Here is a 14876-nt window from a genome sequence, read left to right as displayed (position 1 = left end):
AGAGCGGTGGAAAGATTTTACTGAGGAGAAACTCATGGCTCCATGGGTCTGGAGAGAGCAGACAACGCTAAGCATCGAGACATCTTGCTCCTCTTCTTTTCTTTTTCAAGCTCATGAGATGTGCATTAGGAGAGTGGCACAGGGTGCTTTCAAAGATTTACTTACTTTGTAGAGTCCATGGCTGCAGCCACAGTAAGTGCTCTCCATAGTGTAGCTCCTCAAGACCCCCATTTCCTTCCATACCACCACCCGAGCTGTTGACTCCCGGGACTTTTCCACCAAGAAGCTGCAGCTGTTCATGACAAATGCAGGGGCCACTTTATCCAGGATTTTCGGAAGAGTCTGAGAAAATATCAGTAGAGATGAGAAAATTAATCAAATAGATGTGTGCGTGTTTACATAATACACAAATACAGAGAGACCTGTGCTTTTTCATGTTTCTGGCAAACAAATCTCTCTGTAGGCACTGCTACCAAGATCTTCAACATGTCCATCACAAGTGAAATCCTCAGATTCAAATATTTGTTTCATCCCAAATACTAAAAAGTAAAATATCCAGTACACTTGGTACATCTCATTCAAAACCAAACATCTTCATACCCAATTGCTTGGGACTGCTGAAGTAATTTGGAGTTTTGTTTTCAGCAATAATCTATACCTTCCTGAGGAGGGCTGCAGTCATAGTTCAGCACCCAATATTCCCTTTTTCCCCTCTCCAGCTATATTGTATCTCCTCCCATCATGCATCCACAATTTGACAAGGGATTCAACTATGGGAGGAGTCTTGTCTGAACCTAGCACAGAGCAGAGCTAAGGGATGCGTATTCTCACGGCAGGTTGCACCTAATTATATGAAAATAGAGCTCAACATTTAAATAACTGGCATTGTGAAACAAATCAAAATATTCTCCTCTGAGTGTAAAGGATACATTTTATACACTTCACTTAGAGAATCACAAAAAAAAAATCATGAAAACCTAGTAAAAATTACATTTTAGCCCTGAGTGATTTTCTTATTTTAGAAATTGTATTTCCCAACAACAAAGTCTATAAACATTCCTAATACACTGCAGCATTTCCATCTTTGCAGTGGCAACACTTACTTAGTCACTACACAGTGCTAAATGTGTTACTTTTACACTCCATAAAATAGATATAGTAGACAATGCTAATACTTGTTTGCTCTATGTAGAAACTGGACCTTTAGGTACACACACATATAGGTGCAAGTGTGTGTGTGCATCTAAATTTTAGTGCTGGTATCCGAATCACATCATATGTAAAAAGACCCTTTGATCCATTTAGAGAAGAGCAAGCAAAATGAGGACACTTATTATTTTTTTCATGGCACCTTTCTTAAACACCTGAATGGGATGGAATTATACAGGAGTTCCTGTTAATGGCGTTTACCCTTGAATTTCATTCAGCTTGGGTGCTAAAAGCCAAGCAGCTAGTTTCACTTTCCAACAGCAATCAGTTTCACTGACTGATTCTGAGCAATTATAATTCCAATTCTTCTGAGCCTTACCTCATATGTCCTGGTTTGAGCCAGGATAAAGGTGATTTTCTGTCTTGTACTTTTGCTTTTAGCTAAGTCTCTTGTAAGTAGTTGCACTTGCTGAAATTAACAGCAAGTTTCTCAGACAGTGTGTGTTTCTAGGACTGATAACACTTGATGTTTATAGTTACTGCTAGAGACTGGACACTGCTCAGCTCTGAAGAAAACATAAAGAGGTCCCACCTGCATCCCTCCTTTGGGGAGGAACGGACAAGATAGATGCCAGAATTGACTAAACAGAGTATTCCATCCCATATACGTCATACTCAGTATAAATTTGAGGGATCACGAGGGCCAAGCCAGATTTCCTGATTTCCAGCTTCCGGCTGCCAGCCCTTCCTGCTTCCATTCCTTCACCCCGGCATCCTGGAAGGATCCCGTCCATTTGCCTGCCTGTGCTCCTGACCCGTGCCAGCCCTTATCTGTGTGTTCCTGCCTCCAGTTCCCAACTGCTGCTGACTCCAGGAGTCCAGCCTGGACTTTCCCAGGGCTGCCCTGCAGCCTCGGTGGTGACGTGAGAGCTATTGGGGGAAAGGGGGGGAGGAATGTGGTATCCCTTTTCTTGTATATTTGTATATATTTATTAATTTTTCCTATTTATCATTACTGTTTCATTAAAGTTGTGTAGTTTAGTTTCCAACCCATAAGTCTCTCTCCCTTATTCTCTCTCCTTTCTTATCAGGGAGGAGAGAGAGATTAATAGAGAGCGTCTGTTACTCGGTTTAATTGCCAGGCCAGTGTTAAACCGTGACACTCATAGTACTGTACAAAATGTTTGATGTCATTGAAAATGATAGAATATTGTCTTTCCCTAAAACATGTTTGATGTAGATGAGAAATCTTTGGCATAAAGTATTTTGCAGTATCTCCTGCAAACAGCTTAACCAAAAGGAATTTCATTTTTTCAGTATACTCTCACTACAGTTGTCAAAGGACTTCACCAGCTTTATAAGACAGAGATCTAAAGATGTCTAAGGTAAAATTTTCAAATTACAAAACTGAGGTGGAAAAAACTGGAGCAAAGCAAGAGATTCCATTTTTAATCAGAGCCCACCATGAGTCTCACTCTGAAGTCAAGATCTTCATGGTGCTACAACATTCCCTTTCCTGGGGGCATACTGCAAAGAGGAATGTTTAAAATTGCCTACTTGCCTCAGACAAACCATCCAATGTCTCTGGATTACCTTCACCATGCTACTTGTTGCACGGGAATAACAAAACAGTTTTCTTTCATGCATTTCTTCCATGCATTTCCTAGGGTTGAACAGGAATTAAACAAAAACCCCAAATAAGCACAGAGCCATATGACTCAGATGTTTATAAGCCTCAAGAACAATCATGAGATCCAGTTACACTGTATGTTCAGATAGTTTTAATTCTGCTCTTATCTGAACCAGCCATGCTGGCAGGTAACAGTAATGTCTTTGCATGCAGGGCTCATTTGGGAGCATTAGCAAATCTGAATTTAATATTCTTTTCATTTTACCAGCATTCACTGGACTTAACACTAATGGTTCTTTCTTCTCTACTTATTCCTCTCATTAATTATCCTTAAATAGTATATTTTGAATGAGTGAAAGCACACCCTTTTAAAGGATGCTTTTATGATCCTGCAGCAGGGTCACTGTTTTCTTTCTTTACACACAGCTGGATTCAGCATGTACCACAGCAAACAAAGCTACTCCCCTCACACAGGAGTCTGTCCATAAAACTCCAACCCATTATAAGAGAATGGAAACATATTTTTTTACTCATGTCCCTGCAGAGATTGCTGTCAAGGGGGCCTGGAATGATTACCAAAAGGACAAATCCTCAAGGAGGACTTTACAATGCCAACGCTGCACCCAGGGCCTCCAAATACTGGAAAGTAACAAAGATTCTTAACTCCTGTATATTGCCAAGGACTACAGCTGAGGCTATGACCTAATAGGCAAAAAACCCCCCAAAAAACCCTCAAATTCCCCGAACAAACAACAACAACAAAAAAAAGCCCACCAAAAAAACATTCTCAAGGTATTTGATTTCAGCTCCTGGGGAGAAAAATCAGCCATGGAGGCCAGAATTATCCAGGGCTACCTACAGGAGGCAAGAGAGAATCTTGTGCAAGGCAGCAGCTCTGAGACAACAGTGCTTATCTGCTTCTGTCTGCAATTGCAGATGTGCTTTCCCACAGAAAGAGTTTCCCAACTTCCCAATGAAGAGGGTCACCCATAAGCAGGAACTGCAGCAGGCACCCATCTCTGTTGCATGCAAACAAGAGGATTTGAACCAAAAAATCTCATAGGTCACTGCAGAGTCCTCTTGAACAGCCTTGGAGTCTTCCTTGGTTGTAGATTCAAGAAAGGCTTCGGATGCTGACAGCAGCATTTGAATTCTGCTTGTGTAACACCGAACCTTCAGTTTTTTCAAGCCCCGTGATTTCAAGCACAGCAAAGGATCTCCTGACTGCAAGTATCCTCCCTGATTTCTTTGTGAAATAGTGTTTGCCACAAGGACCCCTCTCAACAAACACTGGAGCACTTTTTTCCAGTTAAGTTTCAGTTTGCTGTGTATAATGCACCAAGGTGAACACAGAAGATGTGGCATCCTTATGAGAGGATAATTAGTATTTATGCAGTAGGAGTGAAAATTACAGAAATGTAAAGACTTTTCAACCTCTTTCAGGTTAAAATGAATGAAGCTGTACCTCTACAATCAGTTTAAGGCCACAATTAATGTTTTGTGAAATTAACGTTTTTTAAGACGTTTAATTAAAGCTTATGAGATTCTTCCTTTTTTTCCACACAATTTTCTCACTTCAGATGGAAATATCTAAGCAGACACACACAAAGAAGACACAAGCAGGAAACCCAGAGAACAATTTGATGAATGAGACATGAACACAAAGGAGGAATAAAACAGATTTTAATATTTGCTCTATCTAATCCCAGATAAACTTCTATGACACCAGGCATTTGCCGTCGATACAATTCCACTATGTTGTATCTGTTTGACATTTGTTAAATTCTCTTGTGTATTCAGTGAGACCAAGAATATTTTGTGATTAAGCAATTCAATTGAGTGGCATAGTGTAATTTTCTCCATTACCATTAAATAATTCCTAGTTATTTTCTATTTTTTTCTTACTATAGAGGGGTTCTGGGACAAAAGGTTATGGATTTTAAAGTTTAGAAATTATAAACACAGCAAAACATGTCTGTTCTATTGCTCTGTAGCGAAAGTATATAACACAACATCTTATTAACAATTAGCAAGTAAGGACCCATCTGATAATATTTTTGTTAGCATCTGCTGTTGTGAAGATACTATGCACACCTAGAAACTCACTGGACCATTACTCCTCTGGAGTAGATGCAAGTTCCTCTTATTTCCAAAATTTTATATTAACCAGCTGCATAGGCACATGTACACATTAGTAACTGCAGAAAGGAACAAAGTGGTCCTACCCTATAGCCCACATCTTCTGTGATATCTGCTGTGTCCACCATGCAACCTGCTTGCCACAACGTCTCCTTGATGCTGCAGCCATAAAGGAACACATTGTTTTTCTGGGAGTGTCCATGGTAGTCACAGAAAACCTAGGGAGAAGGGGGAAAAAAGGAAAAGAAAAAAAAAAATCTTGATCATTTAGAAAGAAACATTATCCTAGTTATTCATAATAAACCCAATAAGACTAGTGGAGGCTTATTGTCTTCTTCAGGTCTCTTCAGAGGAGCTCAGATTGTGTCATGCCTATAACCCGTGTCAAATTTTGTTTGTCAGTTGTATCTTCCTTTGTCTATTCAATCTGACATGATCTCAGGGATACAGTGCATTTCTGTCTTCAGCAGAAATAAACATGACATCTGTGCAAGAATCCATGGCAATTCAGGAACTTAAGGGTTCATGGTAACTTATGATACAACAACACAGCAATTTGTCAGGCTATTTCTACTTCAAAACTCCTCAACTCCATCTCTATCCTCCTGAGATTAAAAATCTCTGCTTTCCCAAGCAATTAATCATCACCTGAGCTTCTTTAAATTCAAAACCTGTGCTACATCATTTTCAGGAAAATATAATTGTGCAACTGCATTGCATGATGCTGTCAGGTCTTTGCATGAATTCCTGGAAGCCAAGCACAAAACACGACCTATCTTCATGGCAAATAATCTCTTTCCACATTGTCTAATCTATCTGTCTATCTAATCCATCTCCCTCATGTCAGCTGTCACATAAACCAGGCACAAGGTACATTCCCAGTTTTAGCTGAAGTTTTGATTGCCTTTATAGTCATATATTGACTCCTATAGAAATTAAAATCACAATTTAATGACCCAAGAGGTAAATATTGACCCAGGTTTTAAAGAATAATCAATGTCAGTGCCCTCTGAGATACAAAGTTGATACATACACTGCTGCTACACATATTCTCCACATATTTATCAGGAATATTCAGAAATTTGACAATGAAAAGACAAGAATTTTTAAAGAGAAAGGATAGGTTCATTTTAAATCAATATTCACCACCAAGTAGAAAGGAGCTTCAAGATTTCATTGAAACAGTTTTTCAGGGTGTTTGTCAGAGACAAGAAAATAAGTGTAGAAAAGTAGGGAAGAATTACAGATCAACATAAAGAGAGATGAGGAGAAATATGGGGGTTAAAAAAAATATACACGTGTTCTTACATAAATAAGTGTGAAGAGAGAAGAAACAGATGGAGAGGATGAGCTTCTTCCACCAACTGTTAGGCCAAGGCTGAATCTAGTATGTTTATTTACCAGCTATACAGTAACTAAGTTTAGCTGCAGCAAGTCAGGGAGTTTATCTATGAATTGACCCTGCACATTCTTTCACCTCCTCTGGCAAACACTAGGCTGCCATACTGGAGGGGCTTAGGTACACATGCAGAACCCTCTCAAACACTTATAATAAAATGAGTAATCTCATAGCTTCTACACTGCTCCCTTCTTTGAGTTTCTTAATTATCAGCTTTGTTTCCTGCACCCCCACTCACCTCCAGCTTTCTTTACAGGGCTCTGGGTCTGCACATCCCCATCCCTGTTCCATGTAACACGCACTTTACACACTTACAGAAGATGGACAGTGACCCATCCAGCATCAACTTGCTCCTGCTTTACTCATACCCTTTGCCAGGCAGAAAGGGGAGGACAAACAGGGCAATGACAGCTGCTCACTGCTGCCAACCTACAACCAGCATAATTACCAAAGGAAAAGGAAAACAAAAACAATATTGCACAGAGCCCAGAGATTCAGCCCCCTTATGTTTTGCAGGGCTTATGCAACTCCTGTACTTGAAGTAACTGTTGAATCACGTGCAATTATCCTGTAATGTCTTGTTCCAAAGGCTGTTTTTACTGGTTCTCTTAATGACAGACATTTTTCCAGCTAGTGTTTCACCTAAGCTATCAGCAATACAAAGTCATAGTTTAGGTTAACCACAAGTACCACCTAGAATTTATTCCTATGAATATCAAAGAGGATTTGATAGCTTTCCCTCTTATTTCAAGGCTGAGAACCCAGCTCAACCAGGTATCAATTACTCACCAATTTACAGAATTACCAGCACACAAAAGGCACAGTATATTATCTGCCTAAAATATTACTTTATGCACCAGAAAGCACACAGGGATGATCAAGTATCTGGCCTGCCTGATTAGTATAAGGTCTATAATTCTGTACCTCAAGAAATCTGCAGATGAGCCCTTAGTGAGGGTCCAGAATCAGACTCTTGTATTATTACAGGATAATCAGTCTGTATGCAGCTGATATTTCAGACCACTGGATCTTTGACTGCCACCAGCTTCCACAGGAGAAATATCAATGCTACTGAAAATATTTTTCTTCTATTTGCAAGTTGCATAGAACTACGTTTTAATTAAGTTTCCTGGGTGCTACACTAACTCATGTTTATACTCAACTGTTCTCTAGAATACATTCTTCATTTTCACACTACAGGGTACCTTGTGTCTCACTGTTCAGCCAAGGCTAAGCTATGTTTTGTATTCTGAACACCCAATACAGAATTCTGCCCGTGATATGCCTTGGCAAACACTAAATAAACCTGTGATTGGAAAAAACAGTCCTTTTTCTCCAGCCTGTCCTTCCATATGACTGGGACACTAATACACACAAAGCACTTAAATTCTCAAGGCTTGCACTCACTGGGATATGACTCAAGACACACATGCAAATTTTATCTATTTAAAGTTATTTGCCTGCACTGATCATCTTAAAGGCAAGGGCTGCTTTGTAACTCAAAACCAACCCTCCTCATGACTCACAGAACCGGACACCTTTTCAAATAGAGAAAAAGCAAAATAGAAATGGGAAAACACAATCTGCTGGAACACAATGATGTGAAATTATTATTATTATTAATATAAAATTCTCTTTTTTTTCCTTAATAGCACTGTGACACGACTTTGATTGTGAGTTTTGAGGTAGACAGTCCTAGTTTTTTTACCTTAGTATGAGCTACATCCTTGCAGCAGGATGCTTGTTTCTAAGCTTGATATAATGCCTTTGGATAGCAGCAAAACCTGCTCAGGGTCTCCTAGTCCCTAGGAAGATTTTTTTGTCCTACTCTTGGTTGTAGCTCTGACTGCCTGTACAAGGTGCAGGTTCCCTCTTGTGTGCTGAGCTGCATTGTTACCTGGAATTTCTAAACCAAAGAAGGTTTTTTGCCACAAATGCTCAAAAGCAACTTCCTTCTCCCCATTAGACCTTCCTGTTCCGAGACAAAAGGTCTCCAACACTCCCACTTTGCTGCTCTCAGTCAAAAGATCTCATTAAGCAGAGGGATGCAATGCCACACGCCACCCAGTCCCATGATCTAACCAAGGTTCCCAGAGCCAAAAATAAACTGGAGGAGGAAAAAAAAAACCAAAAAAGAACCCCCACAGACTGTTGTCTATGAAAAGTTATCAATTAAAATGGCTTTTATTTGAAAGAGTTAACTTTATAGTTCATTCTTTTCTCCTTCAAGCATCTTTGCTTTGAAGAAACTTCTTGTGCATCCCCAGGATAAATGCAACTAGATCACTTCACAGAGATCATTTGACTATCAGAGAACTTGGCTCCATGGGATCTTGAAGGTTAGGGAGGGAAAAAAAAAAAATGAAAGAGAGAAAAGGAAAAAACCCAGTTCTCTTCTGGAGCAGGGAAAAGGCATTTTTGAGTATGTATAAACTGAAATCAATGTACTCTTCAAAGGCAAAGAAAAATCAGTTTACCAAGTCCTACATGCAGCCTGTGAGTGAGGGAGATGATAGGATCAATACTCTCCTTTCACTCAGCAATGCTGAAAACTCACACTGAGCATCCAGCTTTCTATACCTGGATATGACAGGGATGGTTGTGTAACAGAAAAGACCAGATAGGAAAAAGCATGATAAAATGAGATAGATCCTACACCTCTCTGAGCCAAAGGAAAAAGTGAGTGAGTGCATCCACAACTGTGAGTTGAGTTTCCACAATATTCCTCAGGTTGCAAAGTTTAATTTCAGGGATGTTGCCTTAGTCAAAAACCACATTCCCAAAAGAAATCACTTTAAAGCAGCTCACAGACATTTTCACCTTCCATGGGGCTATTGTCAAACCCAGAGGGAATTTTGTTTCTTTGGACATTTCCTGCCTCACTGCATCTATTAGCAGCCAACCTGCCAGTCTGTGCATTCACATCTGTTCATTAACATTAGAACCTCTCCATTTTTCTTTTTTAGTGAGTCCTTAGAACTATCTTTTCATTCTTCTGGGAAGCAAGACTAAGCAAATGGAATGGATCCTATCCCATTTAAAGCTCTGAGATGAGACCCAACTCTCTTGAATTTCTGGTACCCCCTAAAAACAGCCATTTTTTTGTTCATCACTCAAGCAGCAAGGAAGTTGAGAGGCTGCTCCTCGTGTTTTTGTGATTGCATGGGTTGTTCAAATATGGGCTTTGCACAGTCCATTCAGATTAAAACTTTGTGGAATTTCTGTCATTGCTATGTAGAAAGCAATAACCGGCTCATAACAGTTAGACCAGCTGGAGTGCTTCAAGCCTATTAGAGCACTTCAAGGATTTCATTTTCTCATCTGTATTCGAGGCTCACAGAGATTCTGAAGTTGGAAATTGTTAAGATTCATAAAGTAATCAATAACCAAAACTTTCAAAACACTTCCATAACATGGAAATGTTACAGCACGTTTCCCATATCTCTCTAGCTCTAAAGCAATGCACATGCAGGAACTCACCACAGGGGCCCGGCCAATGCTGCGCAGGTAATGTAGAAGCCCCTTGGCGTGGTAAATAGTTGGATGGAGCTGAGGATTGGGTGTCAACCACTGTCTGTTCAGATCATCCCCACTCAGTGAACAACGGTGGCTGAAATCAGAAATCAACATATCACAAACTAGGAAAACAAGAGCTGATTCAACAAGTGTTCCAGTTCTGGCAAGCTCTGGCACAAGGACACACTGTCAATTAGCACAAACATCAAGGTTTTGAACATTAGGCTAGAAAGAACCAACGGGCCATACTGTATTTCAAAAGTGCTTACAGTATATGAATTTTATCATTTCCTTGCAAAGTTCATGTAGTTGCAATCTTGAAAATAAATGTAGTTTTTCCTCTACCTAAATAAAGACAATTCAAAAGAATACTTCCAAACAAAAAGTCTTCTAAAATGCTCTAAATGCTGTGCTATGAATTTCAACCAAGTTACATAGAGAACAGGCTTCTCAAAAATTCCACAGCAAACAAGTACATCCAACTCCTACTCATTCTAATTGAAGACAGGCACTTGAATCTCTTTGATCAGTCTGAAATATGAATGCACCTAAATGAGATGAGCTGGATATCTCATTTAAGCTTCTCCACTCACAAGAAATGCAGCTATCTAAAGCACATCAAGACGATCTTGATGCATGGTACATCATTATGTAGAACAATTACCTGGCTTCACTGCAAAGGCAGAATAAAAAGCTAAATAAGGATCCCAGATCTGCACTGGGAAAATGTATCCCTTAAGTTGGCTTGAACACATTCTGCGACTGACTTAGTGATCAGTGAAAGATGGTGCAGGATGTCTGGAGGCATGGAGCAGTACATCACTGTGTGTTTTGCAAAATCCAAATAATCTCTCCTGTTCATGGCTGTATAGACGAGAGCCTCCTCACACTCCTCGAAGGATTTGCTCTCATTTGGTTTACAATTTTACAATCAGTGTGCTGATAAAATTCAGGAATCAACCCTTGAGCATATGAGAGATTGTGGCAAGTCATCATCACCTCCATACTATCTAGTTCAGCACTAGAATGCCTGTAGGGGCATTGTAAACTTAGGCTGGCTTGTGTTTAAAACAAAAAACAAAACAAAACCCCAAAAATCCTACATGTTGTGTGAATTTCTAGCTACCAAGTTGCATCCAGTTTTGCTGTTCCAAGCTCCTAGAACAAAATAAAATACAAATGTACTCCTGGGGATGTGGTCTGTTGTTGTACTGGCAGAGCCTTGAGCTGTAGCTTGGGTGGGTGTCATACAGCATTTTCAGAATTTTCAATGCCTTGCAAATGATGCTTCAAGAAAGGGTAGTAAAGAAATAACACTCTCAAAAAAAGAAAAAAAAAAAATTAAAAAAAGATCTATAAACAGTGGAGGACCAGTTAAGAACAGAAGACAGAGATAGTAATGAGACACCAAGAATATTTCTTATATTATAAATGTAGAAAAGCAAGGTCTCTGATGCCATCTTGGGGTTTCTGGCAACATCACAAGATCCATTCCAAATTTACTCTGGTTTCATTGTTATCTGAATTCCCTTACTTCCTCATAATCCATAGTTCCCATGTTACTCATCGGGTGAAAACATTAGCAACAGCTAACACATGGGAAGTCAGCAAACACTGCTGGAATACTTCTGTCAAAAATTCTACATGAAAACATGACAACTTTTGTTATGTTTCTTACAGGCTTTTCAGAAAAACTTCTCTTAAGTCCACCACTCCTGATCCTCAGGACAACAGCTGCTCAACTGAGATTATCAGCAATATGAGACCCCATGACAAGGCAATCACCCCCTGCAGTTCACAGATGCTGCTGGTTGCTTGGTGTGGGTTTAGTAAACGTAACCCAGCTCTGAAACAATAATTTCAAAGCTCCTGTTGACTACAGGGAAGGAAGGGAACATCTCTGCATGTAGGTGAGAGCTTGGAGACAAAGTTCAGCTTTGACCCTTCAATGATTAACACTGCTTATGTAAATGACCTAAAAAAAAAATTAAAAACAAAATATTGACCTCAACCTGGCAGCTTATAACTATATCTCTTTAAGGAGATGCAGTACTTCAATTAAAGAGGGCTATAGGGCTATTTTCCCCATCCTGCTCCCTGTTCCCATCATACAGTTAAAGTTTACTTTGTCAATACCAGCTCCCTGCTAGCCCTGTTCCCCCTTTTCCTTTCCTTTCTTCTCTCTCTTTCCTAATAGCAATGACATCCACAGAAAATGGTTTTGCCCGTTATGCTTTGCAATCAAGGGTGAAGGTAAAATATGAAGCTGATCTCAAGTGCTGATAGCAAATACAGGCCTGGGACACCAAGACTGGTTTTGAATTTTTGTCAGGATTTAATAAGATTCATTGCTCAAATCAAGGGCATTTCTTGCACAGTTCCAGGCTATTATATTTGCTTTAAACGTTTTGTGCGTCTTTTTTCCCTTGAAGCATTAGCAAGATTCGTACCACCAAGAATATTCCTATTTTTATGAGAGCTACTCAACGAAAACTGGATCCCTAGCATCCGAAGTTGATAAATCAGACAGAAAAATTCAGATTGAGATTCCCATTCTGAATCCATAAGAGGCAACTGAACTCCTACCTGGAGCATTAGACTCCTGCTCTGAAGGCAGAGATACCTCCCAGGGAGTTAATGAGAAAGAGGTTAAGTAGCAAAAGAACAGACTTGTTTGGTTTAAGACAGAATTGTATTTTAAATCTCTTTGCACTTGTAAGACCCTGCTTTTAATCTTGTACCTTAAAGGCTGACATTAAGTTTTACTAAAGATGTGTTTTCTTTGTTGTCTTACTCTTAAGCCTGCTTGGCTTTGAGAGTTCAGTAACCTTAGACACTGAACTAAACACTGCATGAGCACTGTGTATGGATGCAGAGATGCTACCTGGTCTTAATCTAAGGCTTCATAAGGTCAATGGAACCTTTTAGCTAATTGCAATAAGCCTGGATCAGTAACCTGCAGGGGGAAAAGATAGAGAGGTAGTTACTCAGAAAAAAATAAAAATAAAAAAAAATAAAAAAAGGGGGAACAGGAGATACAGAGTAAAGAGAATACAGAATAAATATAAAGCACTAGCTAATAGACAAAGAAAACAAGAAATACATATATGAAAGGAAGTTTTTAAAGAAGAGATGTTGCTGTGTTTGGAAAATAAAATGATTCAAAGTCCCCTGTCTATTACAGATAAATGGAAAGACAGGGCCTGTCATATTGAATAAATGATGTCAGGACTGATAATAACAGCACCTGGGGCACAGGGAACTATGAAATCCAAAGGGATTCATTGTGTTTGGTATGTAGAGAGTAAAATCACCATTCACTGGACATCTTAAAAGCAGACAACAGAACTGGTGTAGGATAAGAATATCTAAATAAAAGGAAGTAGGCATAGGCAAACATCAGGGTGTCATTCAGCAGCATGGGGCAGCCTCAACCAGACACAGCAAGCTGGACTTCATAAATAATTACTGCCTAGGATGGAAGCAAAAATATTTACATTAGGGTGTTTTGGTTTTGCCTTTCAGAAAGCTTAGAGCAACCTGAATCTAAAAAAAAAAAAAAAGGGGTGGGAAAATCCCTCATTTATCTTAATTTTAAATCTTTCTGAGAGCAAGACTCAGTGACATGAGGAAGAACCAGCACAGCCCTCCCTCATAATTTAAAAGAAGGTGTCAAAAATATAACCACTGTTTTCTGCTTCTGTTCAAGCCCATGTGCTGAAAGCATAATGACTATAGTTCATCACTGGTCCATTCCAGAGATGCTCCTCCAGTGCCACCCAGGCATTGCATCAAGGTATTGCCCTGTAATGCCAAGGATGACTTTAGAGAAAGAATTTCACCAGAACAGTGTAAATATTGGAAGTTTTACATTGAGAGAAATCCAACAGAATAGTATGCTTATGTGATATAAAACAGTCTGGATTTTACAAGTTTGGATATTTTTCAGAAAGCTTGGGAATGACAGCTAATGACAGTCTTCCATCTTCTGAAATGTCTGTGTCTGGCATAAAATAAAAAATACAAAGTCTTGAGGACCTCTTTGTAGAGTTCTTATTTTAATCTATTTTATTGTATAGCAGACATGCATACAAGGCTTGCACTACAGCACTCAACAACTGAAATCAAAGATGAGGGATCAGAGGGCACAGAATTTTTCCACCTGTGCTCTGGACTGCACCATTAATGTCATATCTTTCCCACCATGAAAATGAGACACTTAAAGCTCCCTCTGGAACATCTCATTTTTGCATGTTGGCAAGACCCAGGCTTCCCCTGTAATGAGGCAATCCCTTCACCTTCATACTCTAAGGAGTGAAGAAGATGATGCTCTTCCTTTGTTCAGGGTGTGAAGTTATTAGATTTTTTTCCCACTTACAGAGAAATACAGGTGAATAGCTGCAAGGCATATACACAGACACTGATGAATGAAACAGTTCCCATCAGCATTACTGCAGCTAACAACTAATTTCTGATCATTCACTTTCCTTCTGACTGCAAGAAACATGAATGCTAAAATGCCTATATTGAATCAGGTTCAAGAGCAGTTCACCTTCCCAAAAAAATCTAAGCACACTGGAGTTCAAGAGCCAGAAGCCCTACTCCATGCCTCTTGTTCTTCAAGTGTACATCTCATTCTTATATTATATTACTCTGCCCTCCCACTTATGCATGATCCTTGTGCAATGCTAATTGCAATGCTAATTGCCCTTTTTTTTGCGTCACATTGTACTATCACACCAGGTTTCATCATGAGTCAAGGCCACAGTAAGTCTTGGAGCACCAAGACAGGCATGGACTGTTTAACTAGATGATGAAAAACAGGACCAGAAAGTCAACTTCTCCTAAGAGGTCCCCATAAAGTACCAACCAATGGTGATTTTTCAATTGCACTGAGATCTCTTACTGCCTAGTTTGTTTTATCTCTAGGCCTTTAAAAAGAAATTTTTTAAAACGCTTTCTTCTCTCTCTGTTTTTTATTGCATTTTACACACACACAATGCCAAACTTATCTCCAAAATTCCACTTGTGCTATCTAAATGC

General features: G+C 39.4%; 1 protein-coding gene across 2 annotated transcripts in view; it reads right to left on the bottom strand.

The window, feature by feature from the left end:
* AGBL1 (AGBL carboxypeptidase 1) overlaps nucleotides 1-14876 on the bottom strand; it is a 272982-nt gene that overhangs the window by 117504 nt on the left and 140602 nt on the right. For both annotated transcript variants that reach the window (XM_071754302.1, XM_071754304.1), the window contains exons 19-21: nucleotides 9798-9927; nucleotides 5005-5136; nucleotides 166-342 (exon numbers count right to left, since the gene is read on the bottom strand). In XM_071754302.1, coding sequence (XP_071610403.1) covers nucleotides 166-342; nucleotides 5005-5136; nucleotides 9798-9927 — 439 coding nt within the window. The remainder of the gene's footprint in view (nucleotides 1-165; nucleotides 343-5004; nucleotides 5137-9797; nucleotides 9928-14876) is intronic.

This window comes from Heliangelus exortis, chromosome 11 (genome assembly GCF_036169615.1).
Source record: "Heliangelus exortis chromosome 11, bHelExo1.hap1, whole genome shotgun sequence".
NCBI classification, from domain to species: domain Eukaryota; kingdom Metazoa; phylum Chordata; class Aves; order Apodiformes; family Trochilidae; genus Heliangelus; species Heliangelus exortis.
Note: the sequence above shows the minus strand (reverse complement) of the source record. Positions and strands in the feature narration are given on the sequence as shown.